The sequence below is a fragment of the Haliotis cracherodii genome, unplaced genomic scaffold, assembly GCF_022045235.1.
Source record: "Haliotis cracherodii isolate W230 unplaced genomic scaffold, xgHalCrac1.p SCAF_1, whole genome shotgun sequence".
Lineage (NCBI taxonomy): Eukaryota > Metazoa > Mollusca > Gastropoda > Lepetellida > Haliotidae > Haliotis > Haliotis cracherodii.
In genome coordinates, this window is record NW_027266264.1 from 44,677,472 (window position 1) to 44,690,503 (window position 13,032).

The 13,032-nt window shown below is 39.7% G+C and overlaps 1 protein-coding gene across 1 annotated transcript in view; it reads left to right on the forward strand.

Annotated features, from left to right (window-relative positions):
- Positions 1-13,032, forward strand: part of LOC139478200 (probable ATP-dependent RNA helicase DDX49) — a 127,476-nt gene that overhangs the window by 82,161 nt on the left and 32,283 nt on the right. The window contains exons 6-7 of the mRNA XM_071260581.1: positions 3,503-3,643; positions 4,421-4,573. Coding sequence (XP_071116682.1) covers positions 3,503-3,643; positions 4,421-4,573 — 294 coding nt within the window. The remainder of the gene's footprint in view (positions 1-3,502; positions 3,644-4,420; positions 4,574-13,032) is intronic.

The window sequence follows — 13,032 nt, forward strand, 5'->3', positions numbered from 1 at the left end:
GATGCATCATTTTCATAAATATTTATCCCTAAAATGACATGTTTTGGTGAGTTTAGATATCAATGTTGATTGTTATTGTCTGAATCTACTTATTAACATGACAAAAAACGCTATAACAAGTTTTGTTTTCATTCATGTAAATACTTGTTGGAAACAAGTATGAGTTATGAGGTCCTCTCAGAATGAACCCAAACCATTTGTTTCACAAGAAGTCAGTGAGTTATCTCCCTTGTAGTTAGTTCATTTGCGGAAATTCAGTATAACCACCTAATACCAATATTTGAATATAAATCTGAAACTTTTTATCCACTGCTCATTCTGTTACATGACTGTGGGATTCATGAACATTATTATGTGATGAACAGTGGAAAAAATATCATGGTGAATGCTGTAGCTTGACATCGCAGGGTCATTATATACATGTACCTCGAAAGTCTCAACAGGTTTGACATCCCCTGAGAAGTTTGGTAACTGTTTTTTGGTAGAGCTTGTACCATGGTATCCCCCGCACACAGCACTGCAACTGAGACCATATTTCTGGCAAGTGCATCTTCGTGTGTTATAGTCTTTTTTTGCAAATACCGCAGATGATGTCCAGGAGTGCTGAAGGTGCTGCTGATCAGAGTGGCAGTTACAGCCGGATGTTTTCCAGACGGTTTGCCAGTCCTTCGGCCACCCACACGTTACAATAACCAGCTTCAGACGTTCATATCCTCGATACTAGATCATGACGCATTCGCCATCAAAACTGGCCTCAAAAAGGGAACATTCAAATTCTTTTGGTAGCGCCTTACTGGCCCAGTCGGACATGGTTCCTGCTCCGCCAGAGAGCCAGACTTAAACCTCCCCATGTTTCTGGTCTGCTCAGAAGTCCACAAACTCGTCAACCACTCCTGTGCCCAGAGTCGTGGGATCTATGTGTGTGGTCCATTTGCAAAATGCATTGACGGCTCGGGGTTTGTTTATGGCAGCAGCTCATGCTATTCGTCAGACTCACTGCCCTTCTTCTGCCTCCTTGTATGATCAGAAATGGGGGGGGCGGTCGGGTAGCCTGATGGTTAAAGCGTTCGCTCGTCACGCCGAAGACCCGGGTTTGATTCCCGACATGGGTACAATGTGTGAAGCCCATTTCTGGTGTCCCCCGCCGTGATATTGCTGGAATATTGCTAAAAGCAGAGTAAAACCATACTCACTCACTCAGAAATGGTTATCCTTCCAAGACTTATTGTCATCAACAGGATATGGATCCTCCTGTGGCTTCTTCTCTGCTCATAGCTGATTTCTTTGTCTATTTATGTGAGACCAAACATTTGTCTGTCGGTACTATAAACCATAACACCAAAGTAAATGTTCAATGATTTATTCTGTATAAACAAACGTAGAGCACATTAGGATCACATGTGTATACCAGGTTATCTGCGTGAACTGGGGCAAGACAAATGTTGCACCAACACCAACGGACCACTAGGAGGATTGGGACGGAGTAGGTGGAGGAAGTCCAGCAAAAGTATACGAAAGAAGGATGAAAGAGCGCAGCCAAAAGAGGTAGTACAGGAAATTTCTGAGGTAGATTCAGTCAACAATGGGATGAAAAGTTTGTTTTGAGAGCGGAGCTTCTTTTGCGGAGGCAAGACGCATACAGATACAGTCGAAGTGCTTGAACTGGTCACCTGGGAGAGGCCTTTATGGTCATCAGATCCCAGGTCAACAAAAGTGGGGGAATAGTATATAACAGGTTGGCCGGGAAGTTGATTCTTTGCCACAAAATCCCAACAAAAGCCGAGGATGCTTGACCACTTTCGGATCTCTCAAACTGGACTCTGGTGACATCCAATGCATGAATTTCGCAAACACATGCTGCAGCACCCAGATCCAACAGGAAAACGGTTTTACAGTGTTGACAGTAACAGTTGACAGTTGAAACCAAATATTGCAAAATTCAGGTGCCACAAAGTGGGTTGAAAACGAGAGGCTTGGTCTGCAAGTTTATATGAACAGATGAGCTATTGTAGTTCCGCAAGCATGGAAACCTTTGCCCCTGAAGTGGTGGCAATAATAGTCGCAAGGTAGGTGGCTAATGTTGGTCACTTCAGCTTCTGGGTCGAATTCAGGTGATGTAAATACTCAGCGATCTGCTGAGGTAGGAGTTGAGTCATGAGTGCGACAAAAGGTCTCGAAGGCTGTCCACTTGTGATTGTAAAGGCGTGTGGAAAATGAACGATGAACTGCAGTTATGGTCTTGCTACACGCTTGGAGTAGCCTTTGGTGATAAGGGACTTCTGCAAATGCGCCAAACACAGAGATGGAGCGTTGCAAGGGACGGATGGAGCCACTGTGAGTGAGGTTTAGTAGGTCTCAGAGCAGAAGACGATGGAATCATTCGTCGGCGAGCCTTAGCAAGGTGGGGGAACCAATTGCACTTTGGCCAATAGGGTGCAACCAAAGTCAGAGACAGGTGACTGGTGGCTGCTATCTTCCCCAATTGAACATTTACTTTCGTGTTATGTTTTTTTTTATTGTTCGTTTTATCCAAAATTGAGTCCCTTTAGAAGGGTGGATTACCTCGTCTGAAGAGACTTTTTAGTCTTCATCTACAAAGCTACCATTAAACTTGTCTGTTCATAAAACTAAAAATGGTGTCCTGCTCACCTCTGCCTTGGGTATTTGTGATGTATGGTTTGGGTTGGAAGGTCCTTGCAGTGGAATACGGTCGATCGTTTCTCTTTTCGCCTTGGTTTGCTTCAAGCACTAGAATGTTATTGATAACCTTCACGAAGCGTTAAAAGAGTTACCAAACCACTCTCTATTGTCCGTGGGAGATGGTTTTATGTTTTGAAGAATCGATGCCTATCCAGGATCAATTTTTAGTTGTCAGCCATTTCACTTATTCATTTACAGCTACACAGTCGTTCTCTAAAGAACGATGACATACGAATAAAGAGAAAGAAAAAAATATTCAGCATGTATTATCATTTCGTTTGAGTAACGTATCGGGATTGTTAACACCGTTCGATCGTGTGTTTTTTGCACATGAGTTCCTGTCTTTTGGACACTAGTCAGTATGGAGGGACACATTTGACGAAATTAATGTAAATATTTTGATTGAAATTTTGATTATAATCAATAAAATAGTTTACGTAGATTACAAACATGAGTCCATATATACAATGAACACTTTTTATTACCGATGGTGTAATAACAGGATTAACTTGCGTAATTCAATACAGATTTGTTGATATTCTATTTCTGTTGGAGGTCTGGCTAATGTACTGCACATAACATTTTGATACAAATTTCAAGAAACAAGTTAATACCTCGGCTTATCTATGATATTGGCTTATCAATGGACATATATGGTACAGTGACATGATAGCTCACCTGAACGACCATAACCTTCGAAACACATGAGACATGTTTGGTAGTTTGACAGACTACTTGGTATTCAGAGCTTGTGTCTATTGTTATTATGCCTTGTGTTTAATGGAGATAATCTGCTCTTCAGTGTGGCTACAGTGGAGGAGTTGACTCAGACGTATGTGTTGATGGCGGCAGACATGAAGGATGCCTACCTGGTCCACATCGTGCAGTCCTACACAGAGAAACACCCACACAGCTCCATCATCATTTTCACAAGCACATGCAAGTAAGTACCCTTGTGCCAAGTGATTAACCAACATAAACATCTCACATACTGCAAATGTCAGGACTATTTCCTTTAATTCATGAGAGAAAAAAAGCATTTTTCATTATCTTTTTCAATACCTGACAGCTGAAGAGGTCATGTCAACTGTCACAGCCAATAATAACAGCTGCTTATAAACAATATTTCATAAAAGGAAAACAGTAGTCAACTCTCCCTATATGTTGAGCAATATTCCAGCAGCTCCAGCCTTTGGTTGTCTACATTTCACAACTTTGGAGGTACAGTCCAGCATGCTCTCTCTACCACAATTTCAAAGAATGTCATACGACTCTTGCTCAAAAATTGTTTGATGATGATTGCAACACTCAAGGCCTCAGCAAAGCTTTAAAAAAGATATATGGTCGACAACTGAAGGGCATTTCCAAATCTGATGCCTCAGTGACCAAAATGATGTCCAACACAATACCCTAATTTGACTTGTACTAGATATATGTTTCTGTGTTTTTCATGTGAACAATTGACTTTGAATGTGTTTGTGATGGGTGCAACTGGTGGGTTGGATACTCTCACCTTTCCGTGAACACCTGGTATCATCACTAGTTGACAGTGATTCATAACCACATGCCCATGATGTAGGAGGAATGGTACAATGGATTCTGCTTTTAGTACAGATTTCTTATGAGAATGGAAATGTTTTTCGTCACTTTTTGACACTATGATGAACAAACATTGTTATATGAGTTACAGGAAATATGTAGCTGAAAGTTGCTTTTGCAGGTACACCCAGATCTTGGGTATGATATTTGGAGAAGTTGGGTTTGAAGTAGCAGTCTTGCACTCTATGATCCCTCAACGCCAGAGACTTTCTGCCCTCAACAAATTCAAGTCAAATGAAGTTAGAATTCTCCTTGCAACAGATGTTGCCAGCAGGTTAGTTGTTTTTTTGTTCTCTCAATAAAAGGTTATGGTATGTCATTTGTCTTGTACTGAGATGTTTGCAACAGCTGCTCAGAACTTGAGTTGATGCATCAATTTTATCACCACAAAAACAAAAATTGTGTTTACACTTTGTCAGTCAATCAGTTTTTGTTTCTTAATTCTGAGGTCATAGGCCTATAGCACATGTATGTAAAGTAGTTGAGGGTACATTTATACAATAGAATATACATCAATAACCATGGTAACTGTTAAAGTACACCAAGTTGTTGAGTAAGTGCATGCTTTCTTCGGTTCATAGCATGGAAAATGAACACTGACAATACTTTTAATTATTACAGTATATTTAGTCTTCAGTAGTAAGTAAAATTTATATAATTGAGGATCCTTGAAAAAATAATCATTAATGAGTTGGTTTCTAATGTCAACATAAAATGGACAAATGAGTTTGTGTGATGTTCATCTTCCATATTATTAAAACATACGTAATTGACAGGTTCTTATTAGTGTGTGTCAAGGTCGTCATACTTCTCTGGGAGCATGATTATTCTTCGCGATGTCCGGATTGGGTAAACTGTCTCTCAGTCTGGTCCTCAACTACTGACATTTGTATGGTTGTGTGTTCTCATCCTTTGACTGTCATCAAATGCTTCAGAAATGCTGTCACCTCAACCCATTTAGGTCGGGGATATATATTTATCCGCCATCACCATTTTTCGCCAAATCGGAAAAAAAAAGAAGAAGAAATTCTATCTTCTTTTTATTAAAATATTCTACTCGACATCCGACATCGATCGATAAGCCTTGTTGTGATGTTAGGGGAAGTAACTCTAGTTTTTAACTAAAATTCCTTACATAAACTGACTGGTAGGGGCTTCACAGTAGATATGTAGCTATGGGTAGCAATAGTAATAGTAACTAGTTTCGCGCAGCTTGCGCTCATCAGACTAATTGCTTAGGGGCGTGTGCGTCCTTAAATACCTGAATAAACCGGCGAGGTCGTTTATTCCATGATGTATAAGCCTGCCATTGGTTGTTTATGACGGATGAGTGGTGTGTTATAGTGACACGCCGTTAGTGGGTCGCCGGTGGTGTAGCGTAAAATGTAGTCGCCGGTATTGGCGGTTAGCGTGTGCTCCCGCGAATAGTGGTTGCCGGTGGTGGCTTTGTAACTGTATAAAGTGTATATAGACCGATGGGTCGCCGGTGTAAGTATGCTTGTGGCAAAATGGATGTTTTGGTCGCCAGTGTTATTGCCGGGTAAATGAAGGTGGCCTAGGTAGGTCGCAGGTGGCGGTCGTAAGTGGATGTGTTGGTGTAATTGTGAGGTTTGGCATTGTTGTGTGACCGGCGTGTGCTGGAATTGTCGACTGAGAATCAAGCTGATTTATCAGAAAGTAAAACAGCAAGTTGACCAAAGGGGGAATTAATCAGCCAACCATTCAGTCATTGAGACCGTGCGGGTGGAACGTTTTGAGCTCAAATATCCACCTCAGTTCGAGTGCTCTCCTCTTAACTGTGGTGTCAGTAGACTCAGGGTTTTCCTTGAGCTGTGCTATGATGTTATATCTAACATCTTTGGTGCTGTGATCATCACTATTGAAGTGATTAGCTACAGGTTTGTCTCTCTTGTAGCTGATGTCTGCAAAGTGTTCTTTCTCGAATTTCGAGAGCTCCACTTCCATCACCATGGAAATAGAAGTTGATGTCCATCTAGACCAAGATGGAGGCAATCCTTTAATAAGGAAACAGATTACATTCGGTAACATCCCCACCAACACCGGCGTTGAGACCAAAGCAGTGTCTTTACCACCGAATCTTATGCAATCATACAAAGATCTCCGTAACGCAGTCAGCAAACGTGCACGCACCCAAGTACAGTCAGAATACTTAGGCGCCTGTATCACAGGTGGACTGGTACCAGACCAGTTCTTCATCATACCACCGGTTACACAAACCACGTACCCCATGGATCTCGCCCTACAGTGCAGCAATGCTGTGAAGACTTGTTGTACCTCACTCATGAGTAGACAAAAAGAACTTTTAGAACGCCAGCTTATTTCCGTCAACGATTCAGTGAAACTCTTCGAAGATAAAATCATCTCCAAAGCAGATCAACACTCTCAAAACATCATCAACACTGCTTGTCAAGCAGTCAAAGACAGAGAGCAAGTCCACACATGAAAAATTCAACCCCAGATTTGTTAGCCTACAACAGGCTGCAATCAAATCTGACCCCTTCGCCGCCAAACTATACGTGCAAGGGACCCCGACCCAGAAACGGGCCAAATCTCCCAAGTTTCGCCGCTCGAGACAACCATCACGTGATCGAGCTCGTGGACTACGCAGACCACGACAGAACTTCCGCCCCGACAGGGGCAATCAAGGAAACAATTCGTGGGACCTCAAAAGGGCCCTAGAGCTGTTGTTGAAACACCTCAACTTCAACAACAACAGTTTGTGCAACAAACTTTCTAATATGAATTTGAACAACAACTCAGATAACAAAACTGGTGAATCTTATCAGGACAACTTTGTTATCAATCGTTCCGATCATGACCTTAATCCATCTGAATTAGAGGTTCTTAACAAGGGACTCACTTTTAGCCCCACCCCTAGATTTACTGACAAAAGTAAAACCTTTTCCGACCTGAAACAATTTTTCAGAAAATTACGTCTCACTCATTTTTTCCATGATTCTTCCATTGATGGCACTTCACACCCGCTCCAAAACACACTGGATTACAAATTACTAAAACAGCTCAAATTTAATAGTGAAATCATCATTAAAAAAGCTGATAAAGGTTCGGCAGTAGTAATACAGAAAACTACTGATTACATCAAAGAGGCAGAAAGACAGCTCTCTGACACTAAGTTCTACGTCAAATCAGACTATGATCTCTCAGAAAGATTTTCTGAAATCGTTGCCAAGGAACTAACCAATCTGTTCCTCAAAGAACTATCACACAAATTTTTTACGGGACTTTTACCGCAAAACGCTAAAGCAGGAAGATTTTACCTGCTCCCCAAAATACACAAATGTTTATTACCAGGAAAAATACCGGGCCGTCCCATCATCAGTGGGAATGGCACACCTACTGAAAACATCAGTAGCTTTGTAGACGAACACATCAAAGCATTTGTCAGCAGATATCCCAGTTACCTCAGGGATACAACACACTTCATACAAAGATTAGAATCACTTAATCTCCCCAACAACCGAGACATCATGCTTGTTACTATGGATGTCACCTCGCTGTACACCAACATTCCAAACGGCGAAGGACTTAGAGCCGTTGCACAAGCCATTCCTAAGTTTAAACCAGACTGGCAAATTTCGCCCACCGGTTTACTCTCTCTCCTAAAAATCGTTTTACACAACAACAATTTTGTGTTCAATAACCAACATTATCTACAAGTTGGAGGCACAGCTATTGGGACGAAAGTCGCCCCGTCCTATGCCAATATTTTTATAAGAGAATTGGAAACTCAACTCCTATCTGGGCACCATGATAAGCCGGAGTTCTACGCCCGATTTATCGACGACATTTTCATTATTTGGACGCTAGGGGAAACCCGCCTAGCTGCATTATTAACTTCCTTAATAATGCACACCATTCCATTAAATTCACCGCAGAATTTTCCAGGAATAAAGTGGCCTTCTTGGACACGTGGGTTTCTTTCAACAAAAAGGAATGCAAACTGCAGTTCACTTTATATAACAAACCCACTGACACACACTCCTATCTGTTGTACACGTCTTGTCACCCCAGTCTTATCAAAACGAAAGGGCCATTCAGCCAATTCCTGAGACTCAAGAGAATCTGCTCTTCTGAATCAGATTATGATACACATAGTAGAAATCTTATCAACTACTATCTCAAAAGGGGTTACCCTAATAAAACACTACAACAAAATAAATACCGGGCAGACGCTTGCAAAAGAGAATCACTCTTAGCAACCAAACCCAAACCTGCTCCAATCAGGAAACAGGTGCTCATTAGCGATTACAATCCATTGAACATGGAGCTCAACAGGATCATCAGAAACCGGTGGCATTTACTCACCGGTTCTGACACTTGCAAAAGTTGCTTCTCAATTCCCCATGTCTCGGCCTACAGAAGGAATCCTACCATTAAGGATTACCTAGTCAGGACAGTACTACACTACCCACCCATCAAACCGCAAATTAGCGGCAAGGTAGTCAACTTCGTAAATGAGAGTTGCAAAAGAGATGGATGCAAAATCTGCAACTCCTTAGTCAAAACACATACTTTTCGCAGCTCGACATTAGGCAAAACATTCAAAACCCACAAGTTTGAATGTACAAGTAAAAACATAGTTTACTTGCTTACTTGTAACGAATGCAAGAAACAATACGTTGGAAAATCCAAAAGAAAATTTCAGACTAGACTGAAAGAACACTTTGCAGACATCAGCTACAAGAGAGACAAACCTGTAGCTAATCACTTCAATAGTGATGATCATAGCACCAAAGATGTTAGATATAACATCATAGCACAGCTCAAGGAAAACCCTGAGTCTACTGACACCACAGTTAAGAGGAGAGCACTCGAACTGAGGTGGATATTTGAGCTCAAAACGTTCCACCCGCTCAATGACAGAATGGTTGGCTGATTAATTCCCCCTTTGGTCAACTTGCTAAAATTCCTTACGCAAATGTGTCGGCAAATTCCATTGGTCGTTCAACGCGAAAATAGCCAATCGAATGCGACTCTCAATTACAAGTGTTTCCCGCATGCGCACAGCGTGTATTGAATATGCCGGGACCATGTGTAGGACATGGGGTGTCAGTTTGGGTGTTTTAACTCTTTCAACACCGTAGGCCGGTTATCCGGCCAAGAAGCATCAAGTCCCCAGACACCGTTGGCCGGTTAACCGGCCAAGCCGTAGTCACGTCAAAATGATATATATTTTTATGGACCTACCTGTGATGTCATTCATTTATTAAATCTATCACATTTCACAATGTCTGAAATATGTATTCCATTTCAATTTATCATTTTTAATCGATACATTAAAAAATTATTCACTATTATTGAAAATAAAATTCTCGGACACACATTTCGACAACGGGTTCACATCAAACATGTCAAAGAGCAAAATAAAGAGGTTCTAAACAAATCTTTGAATATATTATACAAAGTAATAAATAAAATCAACAAAAATATATCTAAAAGTAATCAAACTTACATCTAAGTTATTATTTCCATCTTTTCGTGCGATCGCTTGTAATGTAAGTCAAATGACATCTCGGCTTTCGTCGCCTTGAATTCTCGGCTTGGACACGATGTTTAATGCAAAAATATATGTGTGAAAAATCTTTGTCACATCTCGTAACCTAGCACGATACATTCACGAAGTTTTATATTTTTAATATATATCGTGATTTCCGGCTTAAAACGTTCAGAATAACAAAATTTTACAAAAATCTTTCGCCAACTTCTGAAATGTATTAAACACGAGCTTGGTACCACAGCTGTAATTTGATTGGCTGCAATAGGTCATGTGCTCAAAATTGACCAATCACGAAACTTGTAGCAGATTTCGGCAAGAAAGCGTCATTAGAAACCAATTTTAATCCAGTGAAATCGCTTGTTATAACTACGAAAAAAAAACAGGCGATGTTACGAGGAATAAGGAATAAGCTTTCTAGCGATGTGTCATATGCCATTCTTCGACGAATGTGTTATTCATACGAAGCCTCGAAAACGGCGTATTTCTTCATGTTACTGAGCGGACAGCCGCTGTTATCGGGAAATAGGTGATGACAGAAACTATTTATAAATTCTTTTTAAAATGATTTTCCAATTATATAAACAATGAAAATAAAATAGAAATAGGCAAGTGGATTTTATGAAATCTTATATTTGCTGAAAATCATCAAGTTTTCGCTTCCTTGGTCCTTAATCTGGATGTTAACAACGTGTTAGCTTACATTTTTTATTTACAACAAACTTAAATAAGTTCTAAATGCATTATTTTAAATAATGTGAAAAACATAACTTTCATATTTATAAACCATAGGATCAGACCTTTCAAATGGTGTATAGCATGTAGTAGAAAATATATTTTACAAGCAGATATTTTCTTTAATAAATGTTGGCTTCATCTATCACACAAGCGTCTCTGGGAACTCGGTGTTAATGCCTTTTATTATCTGGTGTCTTTCGACAATGTTAGCAAAGTATTTCAGCGTAAGCGTTCTGAAGGGTAGTGTGTGCTTATCAAAGCGAATCATGGAAAGTCCACTGGATGACACAGTTGGTGATTTGGCGACGAAAGCTGTATCGTCAATCACCGATGGAGATGGACTTTCTATTCAAGAGGTGCATGCAACAGAATCTAAGGCTGGTTCCTACGGGAATATTGTCGAACTTACAACACCTATGCAAGTTTTAGCAGACTTTGGACTAAATTATGTGACAGTGGTGGCAAAATCGAGAATAAACAGGGCTTTTTAATTTAAGTGCATTCCACATGTTAGCATAACACTTCAGCCATGAGTGTTACCTGATCATTTAACACGATAAAGTGATACTGGACAGAGTATTTCAAGTACTTGTATGTGCCAAATGTATATTTGTTTTGAAGCCAAGTGCTGTTTTAATTTCAGTGTATTTCACATTGTTTTTATATTTTTAAAATACAATAAAACTTTAATAAGTTAAAAGCTTGTTATTGAAGTCTACCTGCTTGTGGAAAACTGCCAAAAGATACCTGTAAACCCTGGTCATCAGTAAGGAGTGTCATTAGATAAAGGGACTATAGTGCATTGCTTGCATCATGCGTGGTGGGTAATACTGAAATACTTTTGTAGCTTCTGTGGCACAAGTGAGGGATTTTTTTATTTTTTTTAATTTCCTATCAGCATTCCTGCCTCCTAAAATCCGTAATACCTGCGAAAAAAAATTCTCTCAAGTCCTTTTTTTTTTTTTTTACATTCCCTCCTCCATTCAGCCACTTTACCCAAAAGAATCCGTAATCCTAGCAATTAAATTGGTCTGGCCTTAGAATTCTTTTACTTAAACATTTGCGCGACCCATAACTTCAAAACTACTTCATGGATTCTTTTCCAATTAGAGGTTCAGTTTCTCTTCCAATGGGAGAGGTGAGACATAAAGTTTGATTTTCTGAAAAAATACAGCTCTTTTTCATTTTTTTACTTTGAGTTTTTTACTTTTACTGAAACATGTGTGACCTATAACTAGAAAACTAAAACATGAATTATTTTCAAATTTTTGGAACAGTTTCCATACTAATAGAAGAGGTGCAGTACAAAGTTTAATTTTGACATGTGTATTTTCTGAAAAAAACATACTTTTATTTTCATGTTTTACTTACTTAGAATTCTTATACTTCAACATTTGTGTGACCTATAACCTGGTGATTAAGGCAGTAAAACAGTACTCACTCACTCTTTTCTAAAATCCCTTCAGGAATCTTTGTTCGTAGTTGTCTGTTCATCTAAAGTTCTGCTGGGGGTGATCCTGTCACAACGAGGCAAAGAAACCAATAGAAACTTGGGGTATTCTCACTTCCAGTTTTTCTTTTCAGTTCTGAATACTTTAAAGGCTTTCAGTAAAACCCTATTAGTTCTGTGGCCTTGTCTGCCAGTCATTGTGAGATCAACCCTATTGAGCCTATCTGGGCTAACTGTAAAGGGTTCTTGGCATGACATACCCAAACACTGGAACCCACACGTCATAGGGTTGCTCAATGCAGCCTTTGCTTAAATCACAAAAGTGGTGTGGCAAAAGGCTGAAGATTTCACTCCTGAAATAGAACGTCAATACCACCAACGTGACTGCACTGGTTACCATACCTTTGGGTGATAGTACAGATTCAGATACGTCATCAGCTGAGTCAGATGATGGATAAAGAAATATCAGTAGAACCACAAATACTTCTTGATTGAAAAAAAAAACCTTCCAAAATGAATACTCATCCCTTTTCATAGCTTTTAACTATTCCATAATTTTTCCAAGCAAATATGATGTTATACATAACTTAATTGCTACCCCTGTCAGTGAATATCTCACTAAAATACAATGATAGCAATATTTTGAGACCACCCCAACTCAGGTGACATTTGCACCTGTGAGAGTGAACGGCCAGGTGTGAGGTCATCACCTCGAGTGTTAGGTAATTACTTTAGGCTGTATGCTGTTTTAAACATGCATGACAACACACGTATATGTTTTAAGTTTATCATCATATTACCTGTAAAAGTAGGCTAACCACAGTGTCTGTTAGAGTAGGTTGGATTAGGTAGATTTTTGTTGTTTTGTTATGCTATTTTCATAACCCTGTGATTCATATTATTAAATAAAGCCAGAAAAGCATTTTTACTATCATTTTCTGACAGTACTTTAGCACCAAGACTAAAGGGACAAGCATCCATGCTAACTTTGAGTGTCACAATCATTATA